This window comes from Leptodactylus fuscus, chromosome 5, assembly GCF_031893055.1.
Source record: "Leptodactylus fuscus isolate aLepFus1 chromosome 5, aLepFus1.hap2, whole genome shotgun sequence".
Lineage (NCBI taxonomy): Eukaryota > Metazoa > Chordata > Amphibia > Anura > Leptodactylidae > Leptodactylus > Leptodactylus fuscus.
This window is the reverse complement of record NC_134269.1, coordinates 593,260-607,351: the sequence shown is the minus strand read 5'-3', so window position 1 is coordinate 607,351 and position 14,092 is coordinate 593,260. Positions and strand designations below refer to the sequence as shown.

At 49.2% G+C, this 14,092-nt stretch overlaps 1 protein-coding gene across 1 annotated transcript; it reads right to left on the bottom strand.

The window, feature by feature from the left end:
• Positions 1 to 9,529: 9,529 nt before the first annotated feature.
• LOC142204218 (olfactory receptor 5AR1-like) lies at positions 9,530 to 10,483 on the bottom strand. Its single transcript, XM_075275528.1, has one exon. It carries the CDS (start codon positions 10,478 to 10,480, stop codon positions 9,530 to 9,532), a length of 951 nt encoding a protein of 316 aa, XP_075131629.1. The 5' UTR covers positions 10,481 to 10,483.
• Positions 10,484 to 14,092: the final 3,609 nt, after the last annotated feature.

The following is a 14,092-nucleotide window of genomic DNA, read 5'->3' as shown; positions in this document are numbered from 1 at the left end:
ACAGCATGACACTGGCGCAGATGAAGGGGGGAGAACAGCATGACACTGGGGCAGATGAAGGGGGAGAGAACGGCATGACACTGGGGCAGATGAAGGGAGAGAGAACAGCATGACACTGGGGCAGATGAAGGGGGGGGGAACAGCATGACACTGGGGCAGATGAAGGGAGAGAGATCAGCATGACACTGGCGTAGATGAAGGGGGGAGAACAGCATGACACTGGCGCAGATGAAGGGGGGGGGAGAACAGCATGACACTGGGGCAGATGAAGGGGGAGAGAACGGCATGACACTGGCGCAGATGAAGGGGGGGGAGAACAGCATGACACTGGCGCAGATGAAGGGGGGGGAGAACAGCATGACACTGGCGCAGATGAAGGGGGGGGAGAACGGCATGACACTGGGGCAGATGAAGGGGGAGAGAACGGCATGACACTGGCGCAGATGAAGGGGGAGAGAACAGCATGACACTGGCGCAGATGAAGGGGGGGAGAACAGCATGACACTGGCGCAGATGAAGGGGGAGAGAACAGCATGACACTGGCGCAGATGAAGGGGGAGAGAACAGCATGACACTGGCGCAGATGAAGGGGGAGAGAACAGCATGACACTGGCGCAGATGAAGGGGGAGAGAACAGCATGACACTGGCGCAGATGAAGGGGGAGAGAACAGCATGACACTGGCGCAGATGAAGGGGGAGAGAACAGCATGACACTGGCGCAGATGAAGGGGGAGAGAACAGCATGACACTGGCGCAGATGAAGGGGGAGAGAACAGCATGACACTGGCGCAGATGAAGGGGGGGAGAACAGCATGACACTGGCGCAGATGAAGGGGGGGAGAACAGCATGACACTGGCGCAGATGAAGGGGGGGAGAACAGCATGACACTGGCGCAGATGAAGGGGGAGAGAACAGCATGACACTGGCGCAGATGAAGGGGGGGGGAGAACAGCATGACACTGGCGCAGATGAAGGGGGAGAGAACAGCATGACACTGGCGCAGATGAAGGGGGAGAGAACAGCATGACACTTGGGCAGATGAAGGGAGAGAGAACAGCATGACACTGGGGCAGATGAAGGGAGAGAGAACAGCATGACACTGGCGCAGATGAAGGGGGGGGAGAACAGCATGACACTGGCGCAGATGAAGGGGGGGAGAACAGCATGACACTGGGGCAGATGAAGGGGGGGGAGAACAGCATGACACTGGCGCAGATGAAGGGGGGGAGAACAGCATGACACTGGGGCAGATGAAGGGGGAGAGAACGGCATGACACTGGCGCAGATGAAGGGGGGGGAGAACAGCATGACACTGGCGCAGATGAAGGGGGGGGGAACAGCATGACACTGGGGCAGATGAAGGGGGAGAGAACAGCATGACACTGGCGCAGATGAAGGGGGGGAGAACAGCATGACACTGGCGCAGATGAAGGGGGAGAGAACAGCATGACACTGGCGCAGATGAAGGGGGAGAGAACAGCATGACACTGGCGCAGATGAAGGGGGGGAGAACAGCATGACACTGGCGCAGATGAAGGGGGGAGAACAGCATGACACTGGCGCAGATGAAGGGGGAGAGAACAGCATGACACTGGCACAGATGAAGGGGGAGAGAACAGCATGACACTGGGGCAGATGAAGGGGGAGAGAACGGCATGACACTGGCGCAGATGAAGGGGGAGAGAACAGCATGACACTGGCGCAGATGAAGGGGGAGAGAACAGCATGACACTGGGGCAGATGAAGAGGGCGGGGAGAACAGCATGACACTGGGGGCAGATGAAGGGGGAGGGGGGAGAACGGCATGACACTGGGGCAGATGAAGGGGGAGAGAACAGCATGACACTGGGGAAAATGAAGAGGGCGGGGAGAACAGCATGAAACGGGGTAGATGAAGGGGGGTGAATGGCATGAAACTGGGCAGAAACGGGGGGACATGAAACTGGGGACAGAGATAGAGGGGGGGACATGAAACTAGGAACAGATGAAGGGTGTATATGAAACTGGGGGAGAGATGGAGGGGGGACATATAATTTACGGGTGACTGTAGGAGTTTTATACTGTGTGGGAGCACATGAAAAATGAATGAGAATGGGCGGAGTCAACATAAAAGTGGGCGGAGCCAAGTTTGCTGCGGTGCGCACAGCGCGCTGCACATTTTCTCCCTCTTTCTTATCTTCAAAAGGGAGGTATGGGTTACAAGCACGAGGCTTGCTGGTGCTTCTATGCCACTGGCCTTGCGTGCATGCTCCCAATGCAGCTAATAGTACACAAATAAGGTGAGTTTTATAAGGTGTGCAAGCACAGCTAACTAGTTAAAAAAAACGCCTCAAAAATGCATTTTTTGGGCTAATGTTTTAAAAAAAATCCTGGGGGGGACCCCCAGACCCCCCGGTAAGTAGGGCCCCGCCAAAGTCAATTGCCCAGGGCCCCGCAAAGCCTGGATCCGCCACTGCAGTATTATGTCCCATAGTGGCCCCTGCACAAAGTATTATGTCCCATAGTGGCCCCTGCACACAGTATTATGTCCCATAGTGGCCCCTGCACACAGTATTATGTCCCATGGTGGCCCCTGCACACAGTATTATGTCCCATAGTGGCCCCTGCACACAGTATTATGTCCCATAGTGGCCCCTGCACACAGTATTATGCCCCATAGTGGCCCCTGCACACAGTATTATGTCCCATAGTGGCCCCTGCACACAGTATTATGTCCCATAGTGGCCCCTGCACACAGTATTATGTCCCATAGTGGCCCCTGCACACAGTATTATGCCCCATAGTGGCCCCTGCACACAGTATTATCCCCCATAGTGGCTCCTGCACACAGTATTATGTCCCATAGTGGCCCCTGCACGCAGTATTATCCCCCATAGTGGCCCCTGCACACAGTATTATGTCCCATAGTGGCCCCTGCACGCAGTATTATCCCCCATAGTGGCCCCTGCACGCAGTATTATCCCCCATAGTGGACCCTGCACACAGTATTATCCCCCATAGTGGCCCCTGCACACAGTATTATCCCCCATAGTGACCCCTGCACTCAGTATTATGTCCCATAGTGGTCCCTGCACACAGTATTATCCCCCATAGTGACCCCTGCACACAGTATTATGTCCCATAGTGGCCCCTGCACACAATATTATGTCCCATAGTGGCCCCTGCACACAGTATTATCCCCCATAGTGGCCCCTGCACACAGTATTATGTCCCATAGTGGCCCCTGCACACAGTGTTATGTCCCATAGTGGCCCCTGCACACAATATTATGTCCCATAGTGGCCCCTGCACACAGTATTATCCCCCATAGTGGCCCCTGCACACAGTATTATGTCCCATAGTGGCCCCTGCACACAGTATTATGTCCCATAGTGGCCCCTGCACACAATATTATGTCCCATAGTGGCCCCTGCACACAGTATTATCCCCCATAGTGGCCCCTGCACACAGTATTATGTCCCATAGTGGCCCCTGCACACAGTATTATGTCCCATAGTGGCCCCTGAACACAGTATTAATAGCAGTTAACCCCATCATGTCCCTCACATTAACCCCTGTGTGCCTCACATAAGAGTTACTGATATGTGAGAGACATGGAGGTAATAATAAAGTATATTCATTATTATTACCCCCATATGTCTCACATATCAGTAACTCTTATGGTGAGGCACACAGTGGTTAATGTGAGGGACATGATAGGGTTAACTGCTATTAATATGAGGCACATGGAGTTACTAAAACAAAAGTAATCACCCCAAATGCCTGATATTAATAAGTATAGTAACCCCAGTATGTCCTGTGTACCTGTTTTCTTTCTTTAGTTTCATTTTCTTGGAGCTTCTCCTCCTCCTCTTGTGTGCAGGACGGCAGGGGTCCATTTTCTGTAGAGGGATAAGCCCCGCCTCCTGGCCTCTCCTCAGCCCTCTCATTGGTGGGCAGAGAGAAGCCAGAGAAAGGGAGGGGGAGGAGAGAGGGGGAGCGTCCTGGGATCGCTGAGAGGAGCCAGACCTGCAGCTCCGGCATCGGCTCCTGTGTGTCAGCCGTTGCTGCAGCTTCAGACGTATACTTAGCCTCTATTATTAGGGAAAGTATTCCACCAACAGGGGGCCCCCGATCATTATACTCGGGGGTCCAAAAAGACCCCCGAGTATAATGATAGCAGCGATAGCGGCTGTCACCAGGCCCCTAATGTCTCGGGCCCTGTGGCAGCTGCCTCTGCTGCTATGGTGGTAGTTACACCACTGAGTCAGGGGTGACAGCCGTGTATACAGAACATAGCCGGGCCCGCAGGTCAATATATCAGTCAGAGGTGACAGCCGTGTATACAGAACATAGCCCGGCTCGGAGGTCAATATATCAGTCAGGGGTGACAGCTGTGTATACAGAACATAGCCGGGCCCGCAGGTCAATATATCAGTCAGGGGTGACAGCCGTGTATACAGAACATAGCCCGGCTCGGAGGTCAATATATCAGTCAGGGGTGACAGCCGTGTATACAGAACATAGCCGGGCCTGGAGGCCAATATATCAGTCAGGAGTGACAGCCGTGTATACAGAACATAGCCCGGCCCGGAGGTCAATATATCAGTCACAGGTGATAGCCATGTATACAGAACATAGCCCGGCCCAGAGGCCAATATATTAGTCAGGGGTGACAGCCGTGTATACAGAACATAGCCGGGCCCGCAGGTCAATATATCAGTCAGAGGTGACAGCCGTGTATACAGAACATAGCCCGGCTCGGAGGTCAATATATCAGTCAGAGGCGACAGCCGTGTATACAGAACATAGCCGGGCCCGGAGGTCAATATATCAGTCAGAGGCGACAGCCGTGTATACAGAACATAGCCGGGCCCAGAGGTCAATATATCAGTCAGGGGTGACAGCCGTGTATACAGAACATAGCCCGGCCCAGAGGTCAATATATCAGTCAGGGGTGACAGCTGTGTATACAGAACATAGCCGGGCCCGGAGGTCAATATATTAGTCAGGGGTGACAGCTGTGTATACAGAACATAGCCGGGCCCAGAGGTCAATATATCAGTCAGGGGTGACAGCTGTGTATACAGAACATAGCCGGGCCCGGAGGTCAATATATTAGTCAGGGGTGACAGCCGTGTATACAGAACATAGCCGGGCCCAGAGGCCAATATATTAGTCAGGGGTGACAGCTGTGTATACAGAACATAGCCGGGCCCGGAGGTCAATATATTAGTCAGGGGTGACAGCCGTGTATACAGAACATAGCCGGGCCCAGAGGCCAATATATTAGTCAGGGGTGACAGCTGTGTATACAGAACATAGCCGGGCCCGGAGGTCAATATATTAGTCAGGGGTGACAGCCGTGTATACAGAACATAGCCGGGCCCAGAGGTCAATATATCAGTCAGAGATGACAGCCGTGTATACAGAACATAGCCGGTCCCGGAGGCCAATATATCAGTCAGGAGTGACAGCCGTGTATACAGAACATAGCCCTGCTCGGAGGTCAATATATCAGTCAGAGGTGACAGCCGTGTATAGAGAACATAGCCGGACCCAGAGGTCAATATATCAGTCAGGGGTGACAGCCGTGTATACAGAACATAGCCGGTCCCGGAGGCCAATATATCAGTCAGAGGTGACAGCCGTGTATACAGAACATAGCCCTGCTCGGAGGTCAATATATCAGTCAGGGGTGACAGCCGTGTATACAGAACATAGCCGGGCCCGGAGGTCAATATATCAGTAAGGGGTGACAGCCGTGTATACAGAGCATAGCCGGACCCGGAGGTCAATATATCAGTCAGGGGTGACAGCCGTGTATACAGAACATAGCCGGGCCCGGAGGTCAATATATCAGTCAGGGGTGACAGCCGTGTATACAGAACATAGCCGGGCCCGGAGGTCAATATATCAGTCAGAGATTACAGCCGTGTATACAGAACATAGCCGGGCCCAGAGGTCAATATATCAGTCAGAGGTGACAGCCGTGTATACAGAACATAGCCCGGCCCAGAGGTCAATATATCAGTCAGAGGTGACAGTCGTGTATACAGAACATAGCCGGGCCCGGAGGTCAATATATCAGTCAGAGGTGACAGTCGTGTATACAGAACATAGCCGGGCCCGGAGGTCATTATATCCATATGAGTAATAAATTTGGCTAGTGTCCGGTTGCTTTCTTTTATAGAGGTCCTCTCCTGCATCACCTGGAACATACTGCCAAATGCATCTTCTCCATCCTGGACCACCAGGGATATTACTACTATTACCATGTTGTTGTGTTGTTGCCCACCAGGGACTTCACCATTTACTCTCTATTACTGGGTCGCGGCCTTATGGGCACTACAAGCTGTTTTTTTGGGTTACTGAATGGTGGTAATATGTGGGAAAGATACGGCGGTATTACTGTATGTAGGCATTATACAGTAGAATTATTTGCATGGTGTATTAATATGTAACCGTTATATGGCGGTATTATGTGGGTGAGTTTTTTTTAGCCGGACACAAAGTCAGACATACAGACAGTCAGACATGCAGAACTTTGTGTCCGGCTAAAAGAAAACGGACAGGACAAAGGCAGTCACCTTTAAAAACCCATTCAATTGAATAGGCTTTAAATCTGACCGCCGGGTTTCCGTCCCCTGCCCAGTTTCGCTGGGGCTGCAGATGGAAACCGGACAAAATGCACAAACCGGACACCGAGCACAAGTGTGAACGCCCCTTGAGATTGAAAATTGAATGTCCCCCTCTACCCCTCTAGTGCCAGGTTCACACCTGCATTTGGCTTTCCCTTCAGGGGGTCTGACCCCTTGAACAGAAAGTTAATCCGCTTAAAATAGTATTTACCCTTAGAAATCTGCGGACCCCATATAGACTATAATGGGGTCCACCGGGTATCTGCCCAAATAGAGCAGAAAAATGCGGAGAGAGAGAAGTCCTGCTTGCAAGCTAAAAAGAAGAGGGTCATATACCATGTATGGGGGTCATTTATTGTGGGGCGTGGGCAGAAAAAGGGGGTCATTTATTGGGTTGTGAACCAAAAAAAAGGGAAGTTTTTTTTATCATGGGGGGGGGGGCAGAAAAAGGGTTGTTTTTGATCTGCCAATGGGAGGGGGAGTGTCCAAATCGCGGGGGGGGGGGGCTATGATGAGGGTGGGATGCCTTTCTATAGTTCGCCTCAGGCAGGAGAGACGCTAGGTTCACCCCTGCCTGCCAGGTATTTTGCCACCGCTGCCTGTCCTGCTTAGTAGTCATCTTGTCCCGGACCACAGTAAGTAAGCGGCCATTTTCTTGTGGCCTATAGGCATGCGCAGTCGGCTCTGCCCGAGGCCTAGAAGTTTGAACCCAGCTCTGGAAAAAGACGTGTAGAGAGTAGAGATGAGCGAACACTGTTCGGATCAGCCGTTCCGAACAGCACGCTCCCATAGAAATGAATGGAAGCACCTGGCACGGCACCGGCCGCCGGCAAAGTGTACATGCCAGGTGCTTCCATTCATTTCTATGGGAGTGTGCTGTTTGGAACGGCTGATCCGAACAGTGTTCGCTCATCTCTAGTAGAGAGGCCGTTCCTGAAGAAGATGGAGCTGGCGCTAGAGGTTGCGAGAGAACTCATTTGCATACAGACGGAAACCAGGATTTCTACCGAATGGTGGCGCAGAGAAGACATCTAAAGGTAAGAGGTGAATAGACTTTCTTAAGGCTATTCCTACGTGTTATTTAGAAAAAATGTGATTTTAATGGTAGAATCCCTTTAAACTATATTTCGCCCTCCAATGGTCCGAGGGACAGTGAACTGGCCCCCTGTTTAAAAAGTTTGAGAACCCCTGACTTATAGCTTCCTTTCATCCCAGTCATACGCCCACCCCACATAATGCGCGGTCTGAGGTTCGGGGTTTTTCTCAAACAGAAACCAGTGACTGTCTCTCTGCTGTCTCTAATATCATGTCCTCGCTCTATCTGACACTAAATCTCTCCAAGACTGAACTACTACTGTTTCCACCATCTAACAGATCTGTCCCTGATATATCCATTGCAGTCTCAGGCCTTACTATAACTCCTAGGCAGTAGGCCCGCTGCCTCGGGGTCATGTGTGACGCAGACCTTTCCTTCACCCCTCATATTGAATCACTTGCACGTTCATGTCACCTCCACCTCAAAAACATCTCCAGAATACACCCTTTCCTCACCAGAGATACACTAAAGACACTTATTGTCTCTCTGATTCATTCTCGCCTTGACTACTGTAACTCCTTACTAATCCGTCTTCACCTCACTAAACTCTCCCCTCTACAATCTATTCTGAATGCAGCGGCTCATCTATCAGGCTAGACGCTACAGCGTGGCCTCCGGTCTGTGCCGGTCACTACAGCGAGGCCTCCGGTCTGTGACGCTCCCTACAGCGAGGCCTCCGGTCTGTGTCGGTCACTACAGCGAGGTCTCCGGTCTGTGACGCTCCCTACAGCGAGGCCTCCGGTCTGTGTCGGTCACTACAGCGAGGCCTCCGGTCTGTGCCGGTCACTACAGCGAGGCCTACGGTCTGTGCCGGTCACTACAGCGAGGCTTCCGGTCTGTGCCAGTCACTACAGCGAGGCCTCTGGTCTGTGCCAGTCACTACAGCGAGGCCTCCGGTCTGTGCCGGTCACTACATTGGCTGCCTATTCATTATAGAATAAAATATAAAGTTCTCCCCCTCCCCCACAAGGCTCTCCATAATGCCGCACCTCCATACATTTCCTCCCTCATCTCTGTCTACCGCCCAACCCGTGTTCTCCGCTCACTCAATGACCTAACACTTCCATCCTCTATTATCAGAACCTCCCACGCTCATATACAAGACTTCTCCCGAGCTGCACCACTTCTCTGGAATGCTCTACCCCGGACAATCAGATTAACTCCCAATTTCTACAGTTTCAAACGCAAACTAAAGACACATCTTATCAGACCGGCCTATCACAATGTCTAATGTAAACCCTTCCCCCTCCTCTGTCCCCGCTCCCACATGATATGAGGCCATCTCAGGATAACTTTATCTGTCCAAGCTCCATCCACATGTTACAGGACACGACTGGTGATGGCTCATAAAGTTTTATGTTTGTGTAATGACAGTCACCTCTATTACAGAAGTGTCTGACCCCTGTATAAGCAATGCCGCCCCTGCTACCTCCTGTGTCACCTCCTCTACCTCATAGATTGTAAGCTCTTGTGAGCAGGGCCCTCAGTCCCATTGTGTGAAATGACTTTCTTTGTAATGTCTCTTTCTGTCTGTATCTGAACCCTACAGATTGTACAGCGCTGCGGAATATGTTGGCGCTATAGAAATACAATTTATTATTATTATTATTATTACAATGGGACTCAAACAACCACAGCAATGCATTACTAATATTTTATATATAAAGATGGTCCCACGATGGGCGTACGCTTTAAGGCCAAACTTAATTTACTCGTAAGACTAAAAACCCGCAAATTTGACCTTGGAGATCCTTTCACCTCTTGTCTGGATATCAAACATTACTTCATTCTTAGAATCCCAATCCAACATTTCATAGACTTGGCTTTATACCTCTAAGGTGGTGCAATGCCTGGACAAGAGCATTCACCATGACTCTCTTTATCTCTTGGTTCCTCAGGCTGTAGATCAGAGGATTTAACATGGGTGTTATGACTGAGTAGAAGACGGAAGCCACCTTGTCTTGATTCTCAAAGTGTTCAGAAGGAGGACGTAGGTAAGTGAGGAACACGGAGACATAGAAGATGGAGGCGCAGATGATGTGTGAGGAGCAGGTGCTGAAGGCTTTCTGTCTGCCCTTAGTAGACTTTATCTGTAGAATGGCCACCAAGATATAGATGTAGGAGACCAGTATGGTGGCCAGAGAACCTATGCTATACGATCCTATAAAGGAAAAAATAATCATCTCACAGGTGAAGGTCTTAGAGCAGGACAGCCTTATCATTGAAGGAACGTCACAGAAGAAGTGGTCAATGAGGTTTGGGCCACAGTACTGAAGAGTAAATATACAACTAGTCTGCACTGAGCATGGTAACATGCCAAAAGAAAAAGCAAAAATACCCAAAAACAAACATTTCTTCTTGGTCATTATGGCCATGTAATGTAGAGGGTAACAGATGGCCACATAGCGGTCGTAAGACATATTGGAGAGGAGAAGAACTTCTGTAGCTGCAAATGTAGAAAAGAAGAAGTACTGAAGAGCACAACCACTGAAGGAGATGGCCTTCCTGACAGAGATAAGGTCAGCCACCATCTTAGGAGTAACTGATGAAGAGTAGAAGAGGTCCACCACTGAGAGGTAACTGAGGAAGTAATACATGGGAGTGTGGAGGGTGGACGTCTTATGGACAACGAAGAACAACCCAACGTTACTAATAACAGTTATAACGTAAACAAGAAGGAAAAATACAAAGAGGAAGATGGCTAGGCCTCGGTGAGGGGTCAATCCAGAAAACTCAAACATGGTCACGTGGGTCTTGTTCATGTCGTTTATATTGGGTCTTACTCTGTTGGGGTGAAATAATGGATAGATTTAGACTTCAAGAATATAGAAGGAAGCAAATATCCATGACTTAGTGTATGCTATACTTATCTTACTCTCTACAGAATCCAACTGTATTCGTACATTAGATGAACTTCTAGCTGTTTGATGGGTCTCCATAGATTTGCACCAGGGACTGAGGGGTCTTTAGTGGTCAGATCCAACTTCTCCCGCTAGTTATGCCCCTTGTCATATGAACGAAAATTTATTTAAAAAAGAAAAACTGAAATCTCCCATGGCCATAAGCATTCCGAGCCTTTGCTCAAGTATTGAGTATTTGCCCCTTTTGAGCTCGTACAGCCAGGAGTCTTCTTGATTCAACAAGTTTTTCCCATCTGGATTTGGGCATCCTCTGCCATTCTTCCTTGCAGATCCTCTCCAATCCCGTCAGGTTAGATGGTGAACATTGCTAGATGCCATTTTCAGGTCTTTACAGAGATGCTCAATTGGGTTGAGGTCAGGGCTCAGAGACAGAATTGTGGCAAGGCACAGATCTGGCCAAGATTACAGAAGAATTTCTACAGCACTCAAGGTTCCTAAGAGCACAGTGGCCGCCATAATCCTTAAATGGAAGACGTTTCGGATGACCAGAGCTTTTCCTAGACCTGGCCATCCAGCCAAACTGAGTAATGGTGGGAGAAGAGCCTTGGTGAGAGAGGTAAAGAAGAACCCAAAGATCACTGTGGCCAAGCTCCAGAGATGCAGTAGGGGGATGGGAGAAAGTTCCACAAAGTCACCTATCACTGCAGACCTCCACCAGTCGGGGCTTAATGGCAGAGGGGCCCGAAGGAAGCCTCTCCTCAGTGCAAGACATAGGAAAGCCAAAAACACATGATGGACTCCCAGACTATGAGAAATAAGATTCTCTGGTCTGATGAGATGAAGATTGAACTTTTTGACATTAATTCTAAGCGGTATGTGTGGAAACAACCAAGCCCTGCCCAATACAATCCCAACAGTGACACATGGCGTTGGCAGCATCAGGCTATGGGACAGGGACAGGACGACTGGCTGAAATGGAAGGAAAGATGAATGCGGCCTATTACAGAGATATCCTGGAAGAAAACCTCTTCTAGAGTGCTCTGGACCTCATACTGGGCAGAAGGTTCAAGATAATTACCCTAAGCACAAAAGTACCGTAAAATAACAAAGGAACGGCTTCGAAACAACTCTGTGACCATTCCTGACCGGCCTAGCCAGAGCTCCGACCTCAACTCAATGGAACATCTCTGGAGAGACCTGACAATGGTGTCCACCAACGTTCACCATCCAACCTGATGGAACTGGAGAGGATCTGCAAGGAAGAATGGCAGAGGATCCCAAAATCCAGAGGCGAAAAACTTGTTGAATCAATAAGATTCCTGGCTGTACGAGCTCTAAATGGGCAAATATTCAATACTGAGCAAATACATATTTGATATGAAACATATTTGATTTGATACATATGAAGGCATTGATGGTGGTGCTGCTAGTGGTAATGGTGGTGGATGACAATTGTGGAGACACTGATGATGGTGGAGGTGGTGAATGATGATGATGGTAATGACACTGATGATGGTGCTGGTGATAATGATGGTGGAGGTGGTGAATGATGATGTTATTATCATGGACATGTTGATGGTGAAGCTGATGTTGATTGTGGTGATTCTGGTGCGGGTCATGGAGCTAGTGCTGGATAATCATAGAGGTAATGATGACTATCGTGGTCCTGGTGATAGTCGTGGTGGAGGATGAAGTTATGATCATAGCGATGCTGATGGTGGTCCTGGTAAGAAGTGTGGTTGTCCTTGTGATAAGAGCTGATGATGGTCTCAGCAATCATGACCAGGAATATGGTTGCAAAAAAGATGGTGGATGATGGAGTTATGAATATTATTATCATAAGGGGTTCATAATAGAAATCCGAAAATACTAAATGCAAAAAGTGGCTGTACCAGCTGTCTAATCCACCAACAGTCTCTGGGAACAATCCAAAAGGTGAAGAAACTAAAACCTGAACTTTATGATATTCAGGAAAAATCAGGATAAAAGAATATATAACAGGCACAAAGTATCAGACACTGGAGACTTACACAACACAGCTAGGGTTGAAAAGATCAGATCAAGCAAATTTCACGATTGCGACTGGGATCGACTGGAAGATGATCGGAAATCGGATTTTGAAATCACAAGATCGGCTCAACCCTAAAAGTGACTTTACCTATAGAGAAGCTTTGACTGGGGCTGAGCGATCGGGACTCTAAACGCAGCCCATCGCTTAGAAGGAACACAAAACAATCTGAGTTCTTACCATTTACATGTTCCCGAGAAGAGCTCCAACTGGTCATGGTTCAGGCGAGGAGAGGTCCTTTAAGTTTCTAATAATGATAGTGAGTGGAAGGGTTAATAAACACCCTGGGGTGTGGGATATTTATGGAGCGGTCCTGGCCCTATTAGATCCTACATGAGGTCGATTCTACAATAAAGAGTCTAGCTTCAGAACCGAGCCCTAAACAACTGAACCTGACCTCACAGTCCCTACCCATACAAGGGTGGTCTGCAATCCCTGTCATGACATTAATGTTTCCCTAAACCTGTATATAACTTGTCAGGGGACAATGGACTATATCTATATGATAAGCCAAGCGATATAGACAAAGTATCCAACAGCCAAGCCAAAGACAATGTACAAACGGCAAAAGGAATCACTGGCAATCTATAGGACCTTCGTCTGAACCATGACAAGCTGGGACTGTGCCCGAGAACCTGGAGGAACCTGGAACCTGGAGTGTTTGGTGCTCCCTATAACCAGACATTGATGGGCTGGGTTGTGTAAATCTCCGGTGTATAATATGATAATTTTATAACCTGATGGTTCCAGAATATAATAACGTTCAGGTTTTAGATTCTTCACCCTTTGGATGGTGGACACAACGGAAACCATCTCATGGTAGGACGTGCAGGGCCCGGGATGGATTCTCACCTGTCTCACAGTAGACATCCCCTGACACACAAGATCCGCAATAATCCCGGCGTCTGTGACTCTACATCATTATATAATTGCCCTCATTATCTGTGTGTGTCAGTGTGTGGTCCCCGGGGGCCCCGGGAGGAGGATGGAGGGGCCACAATGTAATTAGTCAAGTATTTATATCTCATGTTCCTTGTATAATTAGTAGAGATTATTATCTGATAGCTCAGCAGGGATGGAGACATGAGGCAATGTCCTGGGATCTAATTATATAGGGGCCCCGAAACATGGACTGGAGCAATAAAGTGTGAGAGAGACGTATGGAAATCTAGAACAGAAGTCACTAAATATTTTATAATAAAAAACAAAAGAATCCAGAATAAAAAAATTATCTCATTTATGTAATCTCCGCCAGAAACCATTGAATGGAGAAACACAAACATACCTCTCAACCGTCCCGATTTCCGTGGGACATTCACGATTCCGGTGACGTGTCCCGCGGTCCCGGTTGGAGGGAGGTATGTCCCGGTTTCAACTCAGATCTGAACACATACTCGGCTAAAGCAAGGAGCTGTAACAGCTCAGCTCCTCGCTTCGCCGCTGCA